At 41.3% G+C, this 21,504-nt stretch overlaps 1 protein-coding gene across 1 annotated transcript in view; it reads right to left on the reverse strand.

Annotated features, from left to right (window-relative positions):
- vsnl1a (visinin-like 1a) overlaps positions 1 to 18,092 on the reverse strand; it is a 34,081-nt gene extending 15,989 nt beyond the window's left edge. Inside the window, exons 1-2 of the mRNA XM_069158649.1 lie at positions 17,821 to 18,092; positions 9,585 to 9,751 (exon numbers count right to left, since the gene is read on the reverse strand). Of these exons, the coding sequence (XP_069014750.1) occupies positions 9,585 to 9,746 (162 nt within the window). The 5' untranslated portion in view covers positions 9,747 to 9,751; positions 17,821 to 18,092. The remainder of the gene's footprint in view (positions 1 to 9,584; positions 9,752 to 17,820) is intronic.
- Positions 18,093 to 21,504: the final 3,412 nt, after the last annotated feature.

Below are 21,504 nucleotides of genomic sequence, written 5' to 3' on the forward strand. Positions count from 1 at the left end.
TGAGTACGTTCATATTTTGTTTCTTTCAAGACAACGATAGTTGAAACACTGACAGAACAATATGAATAGACACCTTATCCCATATTGAATGATGTAGCAGGCCTGTGCCTGACCTGTGCACCCACGTAAGCGACATATCATTTATTTGTATTCATATGTCTATTTTCACATAAAAGAGAAATGGAAATTATATCTCTCTCGTTACGTCTGCCACCATATAAAGGTCAGAGGTCAAACTGATTGGGATTCAGCGTCTCTCTCGGGTGGATACTTGCTGACTCTGTGGCTCGAACCCTTGTTAACCAGTTGAGGATCATTCTTCCTGCCCCCCCCCCCCCCCCCCCCCCTCTCCCTCTCTCTGCACCACCAGATTTAAACCTGCCCTGTGAGGCTAATAGCCTTGTTCACCATCCCGTTCTGTGCTAATGGTTATACGCAGCTCAATCTGAATATGATTTCCCCCCCCCAGAATAGATCGTATTATCATATTTTGTGCAACTAAAGGCACTTACTGACTTCCTCTTTCCTGCTCTCACACCCTAGCAGCAGAGGTGAGGCTCGCTGAAAAGTTGCTGAATAATTGAATTACATCTTCACAGCCTGAAGTGAAACTCTGCAAAGAAGCCAGAGAGCAGCTGACAGGTCAAAAGCAATTCATTATCATAAATCCAGCCATCTGTCCGTTAGTGTCCCTTTTTCTGTGCCGATGCATCTATTTTCTGTCTTTTGTTCTGCAGCTCTGACTGTATTTATGTGTTCATATTCTCCATTTTGTGTGCACAGACTCTTAGCAATTAACACCAATTTTCCGTTCTCAAGGATTGAAAAAACAACAACACTGTTTGTCTTCAGAAAAATTACAGTCTGCTAATTCAATGTTAGATTCTCCTCCCTGTGTGCTTTCTAAACATCGTGAGCTACTCACAGTCACAATGATTGAGTTCATTATTATCATTTGTCTGCCGCACATTCTGAGCTCATTTTGTAGCTTCAAATTGTTTCTATCTTAGTAACATAAGTTTTTCTGCATGTCAACACAAAGCACTTCATGTCGTTAACAGAATTTTTTGCATTTCAGGAGCCATTTAGCTGCGTGTGTGTGTGTGTGTGTGTGTGTGTGTGTGTGTGTGTGTGTGTGTGTGTGCGTGCGTGCGTGCGTGTGTGTGTGTGCGCGTGCCTGTGTTGTGATAACGATGGAGAATGGCATGAGAGCTTCTGAGATGACAAAAGCTATTTTTAGTGTATGGCAGCCACAAGCCTACTTGGACAGAGAGGAAGTGGGCAAAGAGAGAGAACGAGGAATGAAGAGAGGAAAGACAGAGTGGAAGAAAGGAACATGGAGAAGCAGACGAGAGGAAGAAGGACAAATGACATTACACTAATATAATATTGTGAGGGCATTAGGGGAAACATACGTGCAAGCTCTGGACTGCACTTTTGTTTTCTGCCACTATTACAGTATAATCCTAATGATGCTTTCATAATCCACATACACTCTATGAAGAAGAGGAGCTGTTTATTGACACTGAATGTTGAAATATATAAAGAGCGCCTTTGACGGCAACCTTTTTGCTGCAAACCCGACAGTTAGCATCCTTCAAGTGGTCGGGCTTTCCTTTTTCATTTGGCGTAACACCAAACTGTGCCTGAAGCAGGCTGGTGGCATTTGATTTAGCAACTAAATGATATAATGACATTAGATGCTCATCAAAGGCGCAACAAGATGACATCAAGAAACCCGTCTTTCAAACCTCAAACATGGAAATATGACATTTTTGTTAGTTTCAACCAGCAGTTTTTACACATGTAATTGAAATTGATTCTAACGATAATGCAAAATACTTACCGTAACGTAATACTTATTACAGGACTATATAAATTGGATATCACTCAGCTCTCGGCTGTATGGCTGTCAATGTATGACATAATTAATAAATATGAATAAGCTTCTATATATATTTTTGTAAAAGGACAAAGTCTGAGCTGAGAGTCAGCTACATCAAGCTGAAGAAGTCCTCCTGAAAAAAATGGGGGTTTTATAGATCATTTTCTATGTCAGTGTAACGCTGCATCTCCATCTTTTCTATCTTTTGTCTCCTGTGATTAGCTGACATATGTTTCTTCACAGAAACAGGCTGCTGGCCAGATGATGTCAGTATCCCTGTCGCTTCATTTACCTCCCTATCTGTCTGTCTGTCTGTCTGTCTGTCTGTCTGTGGGGACCATAAGGACTCTCACAGCCAGCAATGACCAATGGTCGCTGCTGCACACACACACACACACACACACACACACACACACACACACACACACACACACACACACACACACACACACACACACACACACACACGCCACACCCGTCAACAGTGAAAGCCTTGAGGCCACGTAAGCGAGACCCAACGGAGCGGAATCCAGCCATACATCTATAATCAGGTTAGCGTCTGTGTGTGCGTCAGTGCCTTTGTGTTTGTGTTTGTGTGTGTGTGTGTGTGTGTCTGTGTGTTGGCCAATGTCACAACAATGCATCCAATCTACAGCAAGGACTTACTCTTTCCCCCAACATAATGCCTCTCATCTAAAGCAACAAACCACAAGTTAAATGTTTGTATGATGATATCAAAAGTGAAATCCAAGACCTTAAAAACTGTAAATTGGGAATAGGGCTGAAATATATGCTGAGTATTGCTTAAAAACATACAATACTTTTTTTTGCTACCAATTATACCATGTGTATAATTCAATTCAAGAAAGAGAAAATTACATAACACATTACGGTACACATCCTTTAGTTTTTCATGTAGTTTAGAGGGGGAGAGTGTATCAGAAAATAAACAGATGTCCCAAAAATGCCTCATATGCAAGAAAGATACCACAATTTACCAACGTTCCCTAAACGCTTAACATGTCAACTCTAGCTCACCACATAGAAGCCTTCAGTCACGTGAACTGTATGTGGACACAAATTAGTTTGAAAGCGGTGAAATTAAGAGTTCTAATTTGAGATTGACTTACATAAGTTAAAACTGAGTGATTTTATCTACGTGGGCCCCCAAGAAGCTACGTATAGTACTGATGTGGCTCATTCCCTCCTAAAAATGATGCTTTTCGTGGTAAATTTGTTTTGTTCCCAAAATATTCTTTTTGAATACAGGAAAATGTTCCCCATAAACATTTTAAAATCATTTTAAGAATTTCACCACAAACAATTTGTATAATGTTTTCAAAGCAGGTTATTCAACTCATTTAAAACATTGAAATAACTTTTTACTACACATTTGATGTGACAATGTTATAAAAAACATGTTAAGAATGTTAACACAAAATATTTTATAATGTTTTTAGACCACGTTATTTCACATGAAAGAATGGCATTCTGCGAACCAACCCCCCCCCCCCCCAAAAAAAAAATATTACTAAAACATTGCATAATATTCTCAGAACGTTCTTGAAGCAAAAAAACCAAAACGCTGGGCTAACGCTGAGCAGATTTACTCCGACATAAACGTAGCAAAATGTGTGTTTTATTTTGAAACCGTGAGTTTAAATGCAGCCCAGATATCGGAAATGTATTACCAATGACATGGCATTTTTTGCAAGTAGAAAGTATTCATAAAAGCATCAAACTTCGGTAGCCGACCCGACTGAAATGTCAAACTTTGTTTGTTGTCTGTATTTCAATGTATGTGTTGTCCACAGGACCAACAACAGAGTAACATGAGTGGAAGACACGGAGGCAGAGTTGCTGTTTGTAGCAGAAACTATGATGAAGTCAATTATACTGATGTTACAAAGCCTCCTCGTCACAATAACACCAGCTGGCAGGAGACCAAAGGCACTGATTTCACGTCACGATCAATCTACACACCAGCATATACGGACCCACAACGGATGTTATGAGACTATGAGGGTGCAAACAACCCCTTAAAAAAGAATGAATGTTCTGCTGTGCATGGATCAAAGCTAAATGTGTGTGTCTGAGTGTGCGTGTGCATGGCTGTCACTACATGCATCAAGCGCAAGAAGAAAAAAAGATCTAGTGACAGAATCTATCACCTTAACATTTCAGGGAGTGTCGTTATCCTGTTACAAATGGCTCACAGAGCAGCTGCAGTGTCAGGGATGAGAAATTTCACACGCCGTGGCATGCAAGCGCTTGACTGTGAATTGGCACGGAAGCTTCTCTTCCACTTTTTCATAACTTGTCTGGCATTGGGGATACGGCTAAACGAGAACTTCCCCCGGGAAACAGAAAGTGCTGCAGATTCACTTAAACGATCTCGGGAGTCGGTGTCGGGATTTATGAACAGTGGCACTCCTCTTAGAGAAACGAAAACAAGCAGACCAGGCATCATAAACCTTCATATCGACAGAGTTGAGTGATTTCACACATTTTTGCTCTCCAGTCAGCAACACAAGCCAAAAAAGTCAGCTGCTCATTCATTGTCAGCGGGACAGCTCAGATACAGTTTCTTTATGACGTCACTGGTTGGTCCTGGAAGAGTAGATTTGAATAATTACTTTATTGACAATTAGATAGTTGAGTAAAACTTTAAGCTCATGATCAGGAAGAAATGTTAAACTTGTGCTGGTTTAAGTGTCTAAATTGTGATGATTACCTGCTTTCTGTGTTATATATCATTGTAAAGTGATACCGACAGTACAGTATATACAGTATATCTGAATTTGAATATTGAGTTATAGACTGTTGGAATAAAAACCAGGCAATCTGAAAATATTACTTTAGGTTGTCACAGTCATATTTTAGACATTAATTATACCATAAACACAAAATAATCCTTTGATACACTAATAAACACGTCAATTGACTGGAAAAATCCACTTATTAAACAATATAACGAAATAAGTCTATATTTTAACAATCTAAGCTCATGATCTAAAGCACATGTGCATTACAGGGTTGTCCAAATCTTATGAGGGCAAAGCACCTGAGTAGGTGCATACCACTGTTTTAAACATGCACCCTTGAAATAACAGTTAAACTCTGGAACACCGACTTAAGACCAGGTTTTTGTTGGTCAGTCGTACAATCGAATTCAGCCCCTGACGAACCCTCGTTGTAAGACCAACAAGTTCAATTACATTTCCAAGTGCTGGATGACAAAATGACGCTTGTGTTGCACTTGGCGTCGCAATGCGCTGCAGTTGAGTTGAAGTTCATGGTGTCGGTTGCAAGACTATTGAGGCTCAGTCACACAAGAATTTATAACACTGAAATTATGTGTACTACGGTAGCTTATCAGCTATGTTGCATCGTTCATTTTTCCTTCATTTGATTTAATCTCCTCTGCTGGAGTCAAAACTGCACACATAAGCTATAGTTTGAAGAGTCGACTAGATGTTAGAGAGCTACCTCAGAGCATTTTCCTGTCTTCAATAATTCTTGAGTGGATTAAAGGATGTACGACGCTAAGAGCAAACGGACAATTTTGAATGTGCAGCGTGTCTCAGCATTTGTAACATTAAAGATAATTAAAGATAAGAATCTTCAAAATTCCATAAAAATAAATGATAAAAAATGTATAGTTCATTTTAACCGAGGCCTCATTGAAGGACTTTTTTCATGACAGTGAAGATCAGTACTGGTTTCTTTACCATAAACATGCATTTAAATGAGCTATTACCATTTAATTTACCGTACTAATGGACATTTAAATTGTGGTATTATCATTTGGAAAATGGTCTCCCTTTCACCTCATTTTACAATCTAAAATCTGAATGTGTCTGTCTATTTAACTAAACGTCTGAATCCAGCACGTCATCGAAAGTAACTCTCAGAATAAATCAAATTAATCTGATTCGAGAATTATCACATTTTCTTTTATGATGACGTCAGGATGGATCAGAAAGTTCAGAGACTGCTCCTGTTGTGCGTTAATGGAGACCAACATGATGTGCACAGAGCGGAGGCAAGCTATAACCTTTGTCAGTAATTATTCCAAATGAAATCACCTGAGTTACACGTGTCTTTGTGACCGCTGGTATGTGTTCATTTGCTATTTCACCACAAACCTGAACAAAGAGCAGCACATTTTGTGTCAAACTCTGGAAACTGACCCTTGAAATGTAAACACGCTTCACGAGGGGCAGAACGTCACTGTCCAAGACACAAAATGTCACTTAGGTTCTTCAACATGACAACACACCCGTCACAGCATGTCGAAAACACACATTTCTCACCCGCAACAACACAGCCGTCCTCCAGCATCCCGACTCGCTGCATTTGGAACTGTCTTTGTACTTTCTGATTGCCACCTGTATGTAAAGTAATTCAAAAGCTCTCATCAAATGTAAGAAGCACAAGAACTGGTCATCCTTGTTATAGCATACAAAGAAATACTGTACTGCACCATGCAGCGTGGTTATACAGCATCGCCTCAGATGCTGTCCTTTCATTTCCAGCCGCCGTGCTACACCTACTTTCAACCCCTTTGCCTTTATCTTCCTAAAAGCGCGAGAGATGTAGCACAGAAGGAACAAAGAGAACAGTGTGTCTGTGTCCAACCACAACAGTGCATTAACTCCAGGCTGGCAGCCGAGTGGAGCTAACGCTGCGTTTAGCACCCTGGCAGGGAGGGCTTCAAACGTGGTGAGATGAGAAGGTGTAAAAAATATAGAAAATAAAGATCTATGCCGATCTCATGCATCGGGACTCGAAACTCATCTCGTACATCTCTCATCACTCTGGTGGAGCTAATGAATAATAAATAATGTACACACGCTTCCTTTCGCTTGCAAACTTTTTTCTCATCTCTTCCCTTTTCTGTTTCTCACTTTCAGCCAACGCAAACCCGCCGTAGTGTCTCTCCCTCGCTCCCTCCTACTAAACACACGAGCCCCCCCGACACACGATCACACACACACACACACACACACACACACACACACACACACACACACACACACAGTCACTCTTCACAGGAACAATCTGTCCCGTTAATGTGAGGTCGCAGCAGACCGTATTTTTGTTCCACTTTATCAGCCTTCTGGATTTAAATAAAGCTCTATCACAGATACACTGTTGCCTAGAAACACAATAGGATGCATCAATAATAGGATTTCCCCCGAAGCCTACGAGACCCCTTTAGATGTGAGGCGCGTTGCCCTTTTTGTGCACGCTGCAGACTGTTCCTCGTGTGCCGTCACATTGTGCTGCAAACAGAGCTTAGGGGATATGTTTTCAGCCTCTGTCAGATCTGCCAGCCCCCCTCTCATTTCCCAGGAGCACCAGGTCATTTCTGCAGTTCAATATGAGAAAGATTTTGGTGCCTTACGGTACGTTTTAATGGAAAATGTCATGTCTGTTGCTGATAGATGTCCCTTTTCTTGAGGGGAAGAATACCTTCACTTCTTTAGGATGTTTTCCACATTTTCTTTCTTCCAAATCCGGTCTCAGCTGATGCATGAGGTCCGATGGCATTTAGAGGAAGTGAACCCATGCCCTCGAAGCCCAGGCGTGTGTTACGTAACGACAGCCCCCTTTGGTTATGAAGCATTTCCTGCCACCACTGATAAAAGATTAATGCCTATCCTTACACTCCTCTGAGTGCTTTCGTCCATGAGAACTCTCAGGGAGTAAAAACATACAGTACAAGCGGACGCAAGACGCTGATGTAACAGCAAGTTAGTACATAATGAACTTAATTAATCACTGTAATATTAGAACACACTTGTTGTCTTTTGTTTTGTGGTTTTTATAATGGTTTTTCTGTGTCTGCCGCTAATTACCAAAACCTGACCAGGTCAAGTTGAATCTTTATTTAATCATATTTCAAAAATAATTACGGTCACAGTCAGGTCTTCCTGAAGGCAGATGGCTCCTCATGGACCTGACACATCTGCAAATGTACTTTTCTATTACAAATGATTGAATTAAGGTTCACTAGGTCACAGTGGGGGATCACTTTGGTGACAGAAAAAAAAACTAATCCATTTTTTAAAGTCAGCAGTACTTCGTTATGGACTTAAAAGCCTTTCTAGAAGTAAATAAAATTTGGTCAAATGTACATTTTTAGCCATTTTTTCCTATTTTATCACCATTTCGGTTCCATTCTCACATCATCATTGTTTCTGTGAATGTGTTCCTCCTTGTTTTGTAAGACTAAATTAATAAATCATGGAACAAATTCACACCGCTCGGTCAACAGTAATGAGATACGATGGGATACGTATTAGCATGAGAAGATACTCATCTGAGCGCCTCTGATATCAGCCTCTCTGTTGGTTTTCTGCCCAGATACAGGAGGGGTGAATGGGAACATGGCAGCAAGCCTGCTAAAATTTAACAGAGTTTCTTGTGGTGATTCAGAGTGTAGTCATGTGACCCCGACCAACCCTGATCCCAAGTGTGGGGAAACCCACGAAGGATGCATTGTGTTAGTCTTATGGAAATGAACAAACAGCTAATAACTGACACTGATATCTCTGCTAGTGACTGTTCAGTACTATTACTGATGCTGCTGTCTGTCCCCTGCTGTTATTTCTACAACTACTAATAGTGTTAGTAGTTGTCCTCATGCAAAACCTTTACTTAAAGAGTATGAATTGTGTATCTGAAAAACGAAAGCCCCCCCAGACCTTTGTTCAGAATGATTGAAATCAAAGACCCACTAATAAACAAGTTATATAATAACAGTAGATCACATGGCTATGTGTAAAGTGTAAGGGGTCACCTGTAGTGACAATCCTGTGCAGAGTGATCACATAACTTTGTAGTCCCCAATAGCTCTGCGGAGCATTTTAGCATCTTTCAGGCAATTATTTTGGTTTTGTAGTCGGCACCTTTTCTGTTTTGGTTCAGTTTTATAAGTCTTACCACTTTTAATTTGCAATTAAACAAAATCGACCTGTCCAGGTGTGTGTGTGTGTGTGTGTGTGTGTGTGTGTGTGTGTGTGAGCAGATAGCTGGTGAACATAACTGAGCACCTGGCAACTGCAGAGCCAGATATTTCCCAGGAGGGTAAATGTTGAACTTGCACTTATCAGGTGTGCAGAAACACACTTTAAAGAATGCTAATGTCTTTGTGTCAACAGGATGTATGGCGATGTTAGTGTAGTACTCCTTTAAACAGATTAACGTCAGATCAAAAGGCTTTATGGCAATCTCCTACTGTACCAAAGTAGGAGATTGGTGGTCATTTCTTGATAAAACATTTATTTTACATAAATAAAATTTAAAAAATTGAGGCTTTTCTTAGATGATCAAATCAACCACAATGAGAACATGTTAAAATCTGGTATGATGAAATCAGCACTGCTCAATGCAACTAATCTTTGCAGTGCCGGTGGCTCTTTGTTCTCTTCTGGCAAAGTTTACTGTTAATCTATTGAACTCTCTCTGCTTTGTTCTTTTGTTCTATTTTTACTCTACCTTAATCTATTGAACCCCTTCGTTAGTGGCTAAACCTCTCCTGCTCTGTTGCAGTCAGCTCTACTCTGCACGCTCTGAGTGCTGAGTTTGTGCAGCGTGTGTGGCGAGCACATACAAAAGGGAGTCAGTGTTGTGTTGTAGCAGACAATATGTGTGCAATACGTCAAGTGAAAGTGAGTCAGTGGAGCCTCACCTTGACATAAAGCTGCTGGAACTCGTCCAGGTTGAGCCGGCCGGTGGGACAGTCCTTCAGGAAACCCTTGTACCACTGCTTCAGCTCGTGTTCATTAAACTCTGTGTTCTTCACCAGATCCTCCATCACTTCAGGGGTCAGCTTGCTGTTCTGTTTCCCCATTTTGCCTGCAAGGACGGATAACACAAAGCAAAGACACAAAGAAAATATATGTTAGGCGTCTTTCAATGAAGACCTCACACAAAGAAGTGCCTCTACAGTGAAAGTCTGGAGGGCGTTTGGAAGAGTGATTCATCAAGGCTGAAACCAGAGATTTCTAAAGAGCTGTGAAAGTGCAAACCAAAGCTCCATCTAAAAATAAGCATTAAAACAAATGGACTGCAATATGAGGAATCTGAAAAGTTTCATATATTAGAAATTAGTCTTGGTCTATTTCTATAAAAGGGTCAGTTTGAGACATGAAACTTTCTTTTTCTATCTTTGATGAGCTGCTTGTCCTAATTTTGTTTGTTTGTTTCTTGTTTAATTTTCAGAGGACATCTGAAACCTTTGAAATCCTTGTCATTAGATGTTTTTTTTTTGCATCATATTCATCAGCAAACATCAATTAAACTATATATCTTTTGTTTTTTATGCCAAAATTGTCTTCATGCTGTGCTACATATGGATGTTTTCAATCAGGGGAAATAAAAATATAAACACTACTGTTTAGAGGAAAAATGTTTTCCTTGTTCTTCTTTTAATATTACAGCTGATTTTTTTCAAGCCCCATCAAATAAAATTTTATTTTTTTCTGATTCAATTTTTGGCCACTTGCTTTTGTAGCCTTTCAGTATTTACTTTCTCACTTTCCATTTGGATCTCCTTTGGAAAGGACAATAATGACATCTTAAAGTAGTTGGCCCACTGTGACGTTTTAGAAAAACTCAAGTATGTTTTGGTTTAATGTCCCTTAATTTCCCCTCCCCAGCTGTTTGCAGTCAGCTGCGTCTGTATTTAGCCGCTTGTATCTGTAGAGCATTAATGGTGCTGCTTTACAGCCTGGATTAGTTCATTAACCAACCCATAATTAACATCATTTGCAAAAGGTGGTTCGAGTTTTGCAACATTTCTGCTTTTACTCTCTGCTGAGATGTTTAATGGTGTGAAAAGACCGAGGCAGATATGTGAGTGAGCAACAATCTGTGAAAATCAACACTGAGACTTAAAATCTGTTTAAAATAAGAAATGCAACATTTTGCTGCCTGATTTTAAAGCATTATTGTTGTGTGGTAATGACATTGTGAGGAGGAACTCTTTTGTAAAATGGTCCCCACGATGCTTTGAAAGACACTCAGCTCCAGCTCTAAAGCTGGCTGCCAAACAGCAACCTTGTTACTGCAAGAAGTTAATTAAATAACATAGTCGCCTTTTCAGTATCCAAGTCTGCTTGTTGATCATCTGTTGTTTTTTTTCTAATCAAATAGTAACTCTCGAATGCATTTCAGTGAGCTGTTCTACCCTGGATGTCAGTTTGTCTTCACTGTCATCACCTCTGGCAAACAGTCTCTGTTGTTTGCAACTAAAGTATATTACAGTTTGAAATATGGCTAAAACATGAAATCAATAGCTCTTCTGTGATAAGTTGTCATGAGGGAGTCTCTACAAGTTTATGGTCATACTGTGCTGAAATGAATACAAATCAGTAGCTCAGTGGAAGGAAAGAAACAATAAAAAAAAAAAGATATAAACCTACAAGAATGAGATTTCTAAAGGATAACATTTTGGGTAATACGTTTCCAGACACAAACGGGGAATTAATTATCTCATCTAACTATCATCAGGGGTCTACTCAAACTTTACAAACTCATGGACTACTTCTTCAGGCTTCTGTTTGAGTTCAGAATGAGGTCTGTATTGTTTTATTATGACACAGAGCGGTCCATATCTTTTTCTATTGGCCCCAAACCACCAGGATATTATTTTAGAAAGTTTTGAAATGGATGGCAAAGTCTGTGTATGTGTGTGTGTGTGTGTGTGTGTGTGTGTGTGTGTGTGTGTGTGTGTGTGTGTGTGTGTGTGTGTACTCAGCCTCTGTTACTGGATGTAATCTGGTTGTCTGCACTGATGAGAAGAATGGAGAACAGTGGAGAGACACTTCAAATCAGAAAAGTTACTCATTTGGTAAAAAGCCTTTTCACCGACTGTGAACTAAATGGGCAGTGCAACAAATAAATTAACTTATTATAAATTAAACTGCTGCACGTATTATATGATAACAGATATTTTGTACACATGAAGTTAATTATTTAGATAATAGAAACAAACAAACAAAAATGAAATCAGTGAAACAATATAAAAAACTGAAACAATCCTGTTAAGTTTAACAGCTTTTGGGAGGTGGAGATAAAGATCCACCCGAAAATGGGAGAAAGATTGAAGCCAAGAGAGATGCAGCTCCAGATGGAGAAGATGAAAGCAGTCCAAGAACCAAGTGGTTATAAAGCATGGTTTCCCACAGGTGGAGGATTTACTTCTAGTCAACGGGTGGTGAAACTCATGCAGTTTAGAGGGGGGAGAGCTATAATTAATGGAAGTCCCCCAAACTCCTCCTCACATACAGACTATTGGTAGACACTACAATTTACAGATGTGCCCTGAAGGACACACAGATTATTGTTGGACGCTACAGTTCACAGATGTCTCCTAAACTCCTCACCTGCAGAACATTAGGAGGTGCTCGCCAGCTGCTGTGCACAGAGAAGCCAACAGTCACTCAGTTACAGCAGTGCATGAAATTTGGTTTCATAAGAGAGAAATAACCTGTTCCACTAATGAAAGATGTCCCTAAAATTTAAACAGAGTGATTTTATCTGCCTAGGTGGGTTTTAATCTACTTTAGCAGGCTGCCCAAACAGAGCCCACAGTGTGCGACAAACACCAAAAAGTAGCAAAGAGATGCTGTACGTCGGACAGATGATTACACGGCCAGCTGAACTCGTTGCCCGCAAAAGGCTGATGCTCACCGAAAAAGCAGATGTTTGATAAATTACGAATAAGGCACATTTTGGACCTGAACGAATGTCATCTCAACAACTCCTCCACCACATGGTTTGATTCTCTGTGTTCATGCACATCCCATTCGTTTTGTTGTGTGACAGAAAACTGTGAAGGTGGATCAAAAAGTTCTGAGGCTGTTCCTGCTGCCCGTGAATGGTGCACAAGACCGTGACAACATCAGCAACTGAGTTACACACGTTTTAGTGACCAGTGGTTGCTCACAAAGGTTCCTGCTGCTCCATTCGCTTCACAGTGCTGCACTCTGACTCACGCAGTCTTCGACCGTTTTGATCTATGTCTCTGCTTTGGAGTCATAGATTTAAAATCAGACCGTCAAACAGTTTGGATATCATGTGGGCCAGTCAATGAATTGTGGGTCATTCATTGAGCTCATTTATTGCCACTGTGGTAAATAAAGCCACCGAAGCGTTGCACCCCATGGAGCCACACTTTTGCGTCTACAGTCGCAGCGCGGGACTGGCAGGCTATCTAGTAGCATGACCTGTGTGTAAAGATGCAGTAATCTGTCTGGTGCTTATGACACAGATTACGCAATATGAGCACAGAAAAGTGTTCAAATAACAACCCTGCATCTCAAACAGGAGCTTTTGAAGAGCAGATAAACAGCCGTGCGTTAATGTGACCCGTTGGGCATCATTCAGCGTTCAGTTGCTTCTGAGAAGTAAAAAAGGAAGTTGTACAATTTTCGTATTCCTAATTGACCCTGTGATATCTAGATGGCGCTTTCAACATGGAGATCAACTAAATTGCTGTTCTGAGATCTTCAGCAGCGACTCCAATCGATTAGCAGCAGCGAACCACCACAACAGATAAAATGACGCTGCTAGCAGGCAAAGTGTACAATTAACTTTTGTGGAAACATTTTGTTTTTGCCTACAAAACTCAGACACATGACAGCCCAACTCCTCTAGTGCTCAGAATAAGTCATTTTACATGTGAACGTGATGCTAACATTCATAATAAGGACCAAAACAATGACACACGGCAGTTTTGTAAAGCTCCAACTGAACCACAGATGATATTATTCAACTCATTACACAAGCTAAGTAAGACTCATCACGATTAGTAAACTAAGCTACACATGTAAGATAGTGTTCAAACTATCCGATTTTTTAAAACATTATTTACTTCTCTCTCTTTTTCTGTGAGCAAACAACTACGTAGATACACCGAGCAAGTCTTTGGTTTTATTTCTTGCTCCGTCAATCGGTCAGTTCGACACACCGAAGCAAACGACCCCGCACAGACTTGACTAAAGTAGAGAAGAAGATGGCGATCGCAGCAAACATCATGGACACAGGAGTTAAGGGTGAAACGATGCTGACACCAACTGTAAACTAGCCTGGCAAGCTTTAACATCCTGTTACAAAAAAAAAAAAAAAAAAAAAAAACATCTTTCAGCGCCACAGTGAAACTGTTGAGGCGATGCGCAACACTTTTCTGTTACATGATGGACCGGGGCTGAAGATGGCAGCTGCAGCAGGAGACAGATGTGTCCCGGGAGAGTTGCGAGCACGAGACGAGTAACAGCCTCGCCATTAAATCACAGTGTAGGTGTGTAAGTGTGTGTGTGTGTGTGTGTGTGTGTGTGTGTGTGTGCAGACAAGTGTGTGTGTAATAGATCTGCATCTTTTTATGCAGCATGGATGTACAGGGTGTGAGTGAGCGCATGGGTTCATGTTCCTGTGCTATGATATTTATGGGTTTATGTCTGTCACATGTTTTTAAACGGAGCATTTTTGTGAATTGAAGTGCACTCTGCATCCCAGAAATCATAAAGAATGAATCTGAAGTTTCAGGGCACAACTAGCTCGATATGAGCATACTGTCAGCGTACAGTACATAATGCACATACACAACTTCTAGGGAGTGAATCCATTTTTGATAAGAGGTATAAATGTCTGACGAGGCGCTAAAACGTTCACAATGTCCTCAGAGAGGCTCCCAGTGCATCATGATGTGAGTGTGACTCCCCACGCTGTCTCTCAGCATTCATTCAACCAGCTGAATCTGAATCTGAATCTGAATCTGCGTTGTGTCAGCGACACAGCTGGAGGCCCAGCTTTACCACACAACGCCAGTTATTTTTCCATATTATCAAGTTTTACATCTGGGCCTTATTAATTAATGACGAAAATGTTTATATCATGAAATGCAATTACTTTAACTTTGAGACAAATTATCTTGAGGGTTTTATTTATCGTGAACATGTTTGATTTTTTTATGTCACCCAATCAGCTCACTTACAGAAACCCTGCGACTGCAAACTATTTAAAGATTCAGTGTGTCGGGTTCAGGGGGGAATATAATACCACTCTAAACTAGGAATCGTAGTTTTTTGTTACCTTGGAATGAGTCCTTTATATCTACATTAGGAGCGGGTCCTCTTCCACGGAGCCCGCCATCTTGTACCGCCACGTTTCTACTCCAGCCAGACCAATATTGGATTTTTTTTGGGGCTGATATCGATCTTGGGAAGTACAAAAATCTGAAATATCGATATGTCGACTGAAACGTGACAAAGATATGTAATGGAGGCAAGATATTTAAGAGTGTAACAATAGGCTTTATTGTCCATAATGACGTCAGTGCATTGACACCGTGAACTTCACTGGATATCTAATAATTGTAAATAACCATAATTTAGAAAAGAAATGCATAGTTAGAACTTTTTCTTCACTTTCCTAATGACCCCAACAATCCTTTTCTGCATTATGATCTGTTTTCATATTCGCTCATAGCAGTCAACACATGTGCCTATTTAGATAAATGCGATTCTTTATTGTCATTGCATATAAATACACGACAAAATTTTGTTAGGCAGCAGCCCTCTTAGCAAAATAAGAATTAATAGATTAAATATATTAATGTAATAAGATGTGTGTCTGTAGAGAAACAATGAACGCGAAAACTATTATTGCACTTTCCATTAAATTATAGCAGCAGCAGTTCAGTTGCAGTCTTTGTTGGCATCCCTGAAGCGGAAGGGTGGGCGGTGATGGTTTAGCAGCTTGTCCACCGCTCGCGGAAAAAAAGTCGTTCCTTAGCTGATTGTTCCTCGCCCGCCAAATGTAACACATCAAATTGGACGAGCAATAAATTGGTCAGGCTCTAGCTTTTTACAGCAGCCCATAAAAGGACAAACCAAACATTTCACGTTTTTCATAGGTTTCACGGCCACCGTGGATTCTCCTGCACGCTGTGAAGAGGAGGCTCAGGCGTATTCAGTCGGTTGCAATCTGCAACCTCCCCGCTAGATGTCACTAAATCCTACACACTGTTCTTTTTAAGTGACGCAACAGGCAACATGGCACAGTGGAGCAATTCCAAAACATCATCTTCCTACAGTTTTAGAAATACTGAGACCTTCAGTTTGAGTCTGAGTTGAGTGACTTGGATCGTCTGTCACCCACATGCCTTAAATATCTGATCATATTTGTCTTCCGTACTCGTTGTTCCCATTCAACACCTCCAGTATCCATCTTTTTTCAGAGCTGCCTAGGAGCCACGTCGCTGTCTACCAGTGACCCTGTACTGGAATATATGAAGAATGGAATGAAAACCGCCTTTAAATGTTAGAGGACTGAACGAAATCTCACCGCTCGGCATACAAGTGGGATAAGGACTAAATTCCTAGAACATTCTCTGGCGTTGCGTTTTCACTCTCTACAGAAAGCACACTGACAAAAAGGAGAAATGCAAAAGGAAAGTGGTGGAAAAGTAATCACGATGTGACTTGAGGCGAATGCAGAGGCGCTCTTATTAACACAAAACGCTGAACACACCCCGTCCGCCTGTTCACGCTCAACTTCATGCCTTTGTAATGTTTTGCACTTACATCCACGCACAGGAAAAAAAACCAAAAATGACCGCTTTGTTTTAGCAAGTGTAATGAGTGGGGACCGAGTCTGGGACAAGACACGCCGGGTCACTCTGCAGCGCGATGCAGAGCGGAGCACCATGCTGACTCCAAACCTGAGTCATAGCCCTTTGTCTCATGTAGTCCACCGTGGCCTGGTCAGAGCCAGGATGAAGAAAAAGAAAATCACAGCAGACAGGTATGGATTTGACATAAATAAATATTGTCTAAGGAGTAATTTTACAGCCATGCAACAACCCACAGACCTGCCCCTGAGCCAGGCAGTAGGCTATTACATAACACTATCCCTTTACCCTCATTTGCCAATGGGGGATGACCTTGAGAGGCAGGCAGAGCCCCGACCCAGGGAGGCAACATCAGAGAAACAAAGCAGTTTGGGGGTATAATTAAGACAAATCTGACAGAAGTCTCTGTAATCCTGCCGCCCTTATTAACTGGAGATGTGTGTGTGTGTGTGTGTGTGTGTGTGTGTGTGTGTGTGTGTGTGCGTGTGTGTGTGTGTGTGTGTGTGTGTGTGTGTGTGTGTGTGTGTGTTTGAAGGAGAGGAGGGGGTACAACAATCATGGAGGGGCTGCTGGATGAGATGTGCTCATGCCTGCATTGATTTGCGAAAAAAAAAAGAAGTAGCTTCCCGTTGAGGATGATGATGTGGGGTTAAGGAGACACACCACACCCCCATCTTCGTCATGCAGGCACACACACACACACACCATCACAACATCAGTATGAGTGACAAACTACACCAGGATACATCACACACCACAGTCATGTCATGCCAAACGAGCAAGTCAGTTACAATCCACCAAATTCACTGTCCGTATTGATCAGGAGGATTACATAAACCTGCTGTCACTTATGCTTAATGCCTCTTCACTTTAGTAGCTGAATCCAAGATCTGTGTGTGTGTGTGTGTGTGTGTGTGTGTGTGTGTGTGCGTGTGTTTGTTTGTGGGCAGCATGAGTAAACCCAGGCAAGACACAACCATGTTCATCTAATTTGTGCAAAAACACAAAAAAATGTCAGGAGGCTTTGATCAGACATCAGTGGAGGCTGCGTTAATAAAAAGGTGTGCGTCGCTGTTGTTATTTTGTGTCTCATTAATTTGGATTTAACACGCCAATAAATCAATAAATTCCTCTCCTGAAACCAAAAGGGTGACGCACCAGGTTGCATCTTACACGTGAAAAACAGAGGATGATGTGCAAAAAAAAAAACCCAAATATATATATGTATATATATATATATTTATATATTAACTGCATCAGTCACAATATGCCACAGAGCATCTCCTCCTACCTTGTGAGAGTGTGGAGTCAACGAGAGAAGTCCGGTCTGGTTCACAAAACCTGCGAGGACGGAAATAAAAGAAGCGCTTCAAACGTCTGAAATGCGCTTCTGTCGAGCCGCTGGTCGCTTCAGATGTTTTGTGCGCTTTGTTTTTTTTTTGTTTTTAATTCTGTCGTGTTGTTGTTGAATGTTTATTAAAGTCAGCCTCGACAGAAAGTAAGCGGCGCAGGTCCGTCGGGTGATGCTGCTCAACACAGTGCTGCTGATGGACTGAGAGGAGGAGACGGACACGGAGAGGGAGCGCAGTGTGCGGCTCCGTCTCAGGATGCGCGTGTCCTGCGCGCGGGCTGCTGCGCGTGCGCGCGCGGCATTAATAGGCTGACGAGCAATGACTAAAATAAAGGCAGCAAGAAACACAAACGCCGTTTGTATTCCACATACTATTCTTCACTAATATAAATCTTTATGCTCCCTCTGGTGCCGGAACTATAAGTGGTTCTTTATTTTGTCAAAGAGGAGCGGCAACATCAAAAAGTTAGCTGGCAGTTAAATTCACAACAATCTTCTTCCGTCGACAGTTTCGCGCCAAATAGCAGCAGAGCAGGACAATATAGCACGATTAGCTAACCAGCTAATCTAAGCAGGGCCTGCTTAATGCTGAACTAACTGAACAGCATTCATTTAGAAGGTAAGTAACTCTGGACTAGTGGTCACTAATAACAGCTGGATAAAGAGATACGTTATATTTGTAGTTTAAAGTTTAATATAAACCTCACAGTCAAGGGCTGGAAGCAAGACTTAAGTTAGTATTCCCTATTTATTTACTCACCGTTGCAGAGTAATCATATTTAGCAACAACGCAATGTCACTGATGTGACATACCGGGTAGCTGAAGGAAAATCTAACAGTAAATTCACACAGCCCTGAAAAAGTAGTTTATTTAAACACCATTTCTCCTGCTGAAAGGCTGCAATGGAAAGTCAATCGGCAATAAAAGCTAGCGTTAGCAGTGAGCTGAGTTTCATGTTCTTAGCTAACTAGACGAAAAATAATAATAATAATGATAACAATCATAATTCGTCCAGAGCAACTGTGAGGTGGGACATTTCCAACCCTGAGGTTTTTGAGCAAGTAGGTTTGACGTCATTATCACAGTTTGTGGTTGAAGGCAGACATGTACTTGCTTCCAGACTGGGTTAGCCGAGTCTACTTTATAGTGATACCTGTGTTAAAAGTTTTAAAAAAAAAACAGCAGTGAATTAAAACATGTAGAAATGTAGTGTACAAATAATATGGACCTCCTGAGCTCTATTTCATCCCTGTATTTCTTTATATGGGTGATGATGAGGTTTAGTACAGTTTGATATATTCTGAACAGACTGCGTATAAAAGTGCCTCCAAAACGATGAAAAACACTCCCATTTTTCCACAAGTCATTATAGTGCCACTCACTAAAGTCACTCCTCGTGATCGGTGTTTTGATTCCACGGTTTTGACGATCAAAACTCTGACAGCAGAAATGGAGCTGGTTTTCTGGGGTTTGCCTGTTTGTGAAAGCTCGGATGTTGGGAAATTCCCAAATGAGAACTTTCCCAATTCCCAGCTGCCTGAAAGGCACAATATTCCTCAGTCATAGTAGCGTGGGGGGGACACAAATACGGCCTCAGGCAATCAGAGTAAATTAGTTAATTAATCGTAGCTGTTAACGCTATAGATAACACTTGTTTCACTGGTATGACACGGCAAAAAGTCTGTCGGGAAAAAGGCCTTTTGTGTTTGTTGTAAACAAAGCGAACATTGTCAGAAACTTGATTGGGATGTTGACAGAAGGGCTGCGAACAGTGCGACTGTCATCTCTGTACTCTGTGCTGTGAATTAGCATCATGATGTGTAACCCTCTGTTCCACTATATCCAATGACTGAATATTGTGTTTTGTCTTATGTTTTCTTCAAAGGTTTGCTGGAGGATTACTTCTGTGTTTGGAGTCACAGGTTTGGTGGAAGGTGAGATACATTATATTATTATTATTATTATTATTATTATTATTATTATTATTATTATTGTTATTATTATTATTATTTTAATCACTACAGTGAGATAGCAGTCCAATTAAAATATGAAATAGTTATTTCGAGTGTAATCTACCAAAAAGAAAAACAAAGCAGTCGGAACATTGTTGACGTGATTGCTTTGTTTGATCTGTAATAGTTGGTGTGGCTTTCAGATGCGGTGTTCAACCTCTCAGTCTGTTTCTACTTCAGGTATTACAAACTGAAGAAAATGGATAAAATCACGCAAGACGATATCAGTCCACAAACAGGGAGGGAGTTTACTGCACCTCTCTCCCCGAAACGACAAAGGCTAGATTGTACAGTGAAGAACGACCACAGTGAGATAAGTAGGTTTTCCTTCCCGAAGCTTCTGACATTTCAGAAAACCATCAGTTGGTCGTCATCATCATCATCATCAAACGCCCTGCTGAACAACGAGGGCTTCGTAGGCGCAGCTGAACGTGAGGATTTTCAAGACGAAAAAGCTCATGAGCAACAACAAGGCGCTGACTTAAATGTCACTCTTATTACGGAGGCGACTTCTTCCCAGAGTAACAGTGGACACGCGGGATCATCGACAGAGTGTGTCGTCACTGCTGAGAGACTCCCGCTACTACTGGAGGAAGACGAGCAGCCTCCAGTTCCTGAAACAGACAAGCTCGGCTTGTGCCGGGGAGATGAAAGAGGGTCTCTAGAAGAAGCTTCTGCTGAAGCCGGCGCCGACGAAGCCGCTCATCCTGATTACACGCGGCTCGGAAAATCATTTGAAGACGAGACCCCTGGCGGTGACAGTTGTTCCGGTGGAAGTGACGAAGATGAGAGACAGGTGCAAAATGATGTCAGTCAAATCCAAGTAGTCACGTTCAGTTCAAGAAACGAGGAGGTCAGATGTCAGTCTGATTGCACTCATGAAGGTTTCTGTAATACACGGAGACAATTTTCTGAAGTCGTAGAGACTAATCAGAGGAGGGACCAGCTTGAATTTCATGAGAATATCCCTTTCAGTAGAGGAGAGGGTAAGAGTCCCATATCTTCCAGTGATTATGCAGACTCTACCGGTCTCTACTCGAAGCCCAAAGAAGAGCCCTCTGGGAACTTGGCAGAAGGTAGAAAAAATGAAAAACATGAATTAGAATTACAGATTTGTGAAGGTGAAAATGTTTCGACCTGTGATGAGGAAACAAAAGGCCAAGTTAATGAGAGCGAAACCTTCATCCCTTCAGCTGCTGAAGGATCATTTCTTCCTTACGATGCGGATGTGGTGGTATTAAAGAGAAATATTGCGATCGAGGATGTGAGTCTTGACGACTGCTGTGGGGCAAAAGAAGAGCGTGCTGCTGGCGAGATAATAACCAGAGCTCGGTGCGAAACGGCTGATCACACAACAGAGACTCCGATGCCAGCTAGAATCAGCCGAGAGCGCGTTGAAGGAGATAATGATTCAGGCCCTTTCAGTGTAATTGACCCTGCAATTTGGAGTGAAACTGACAAGGAGGAGAAACACTGTAACTCCGAGAGTTCTGCAGGTGAAGAATTATCTCCATCAGCGACGGCCTGCGAGATGGAAATGCCTCTTCCACTCTCTTCTGACATCACACGATTACAGACGGTGTCATATCCCGACCAGTTTATTCACCGAAG

This window comes from Embiotoca jacksoni, unplaced genomic scaffold, assembly GCF_022577435.1.
Source record: "Embiotoca jacksoni isolate LCO1_2020_lvr unplaced genomic scaffold, fEmbJac1.0.p SCAF_23, whole genome shotgun sequence".
In the NCBI taxonomy this organism is placed as follows: Eukaryota; Metazoa; Chordata; class Actinopteri; family Embiotocidae; genus Embiotoca; species Embiotoca jacksoni.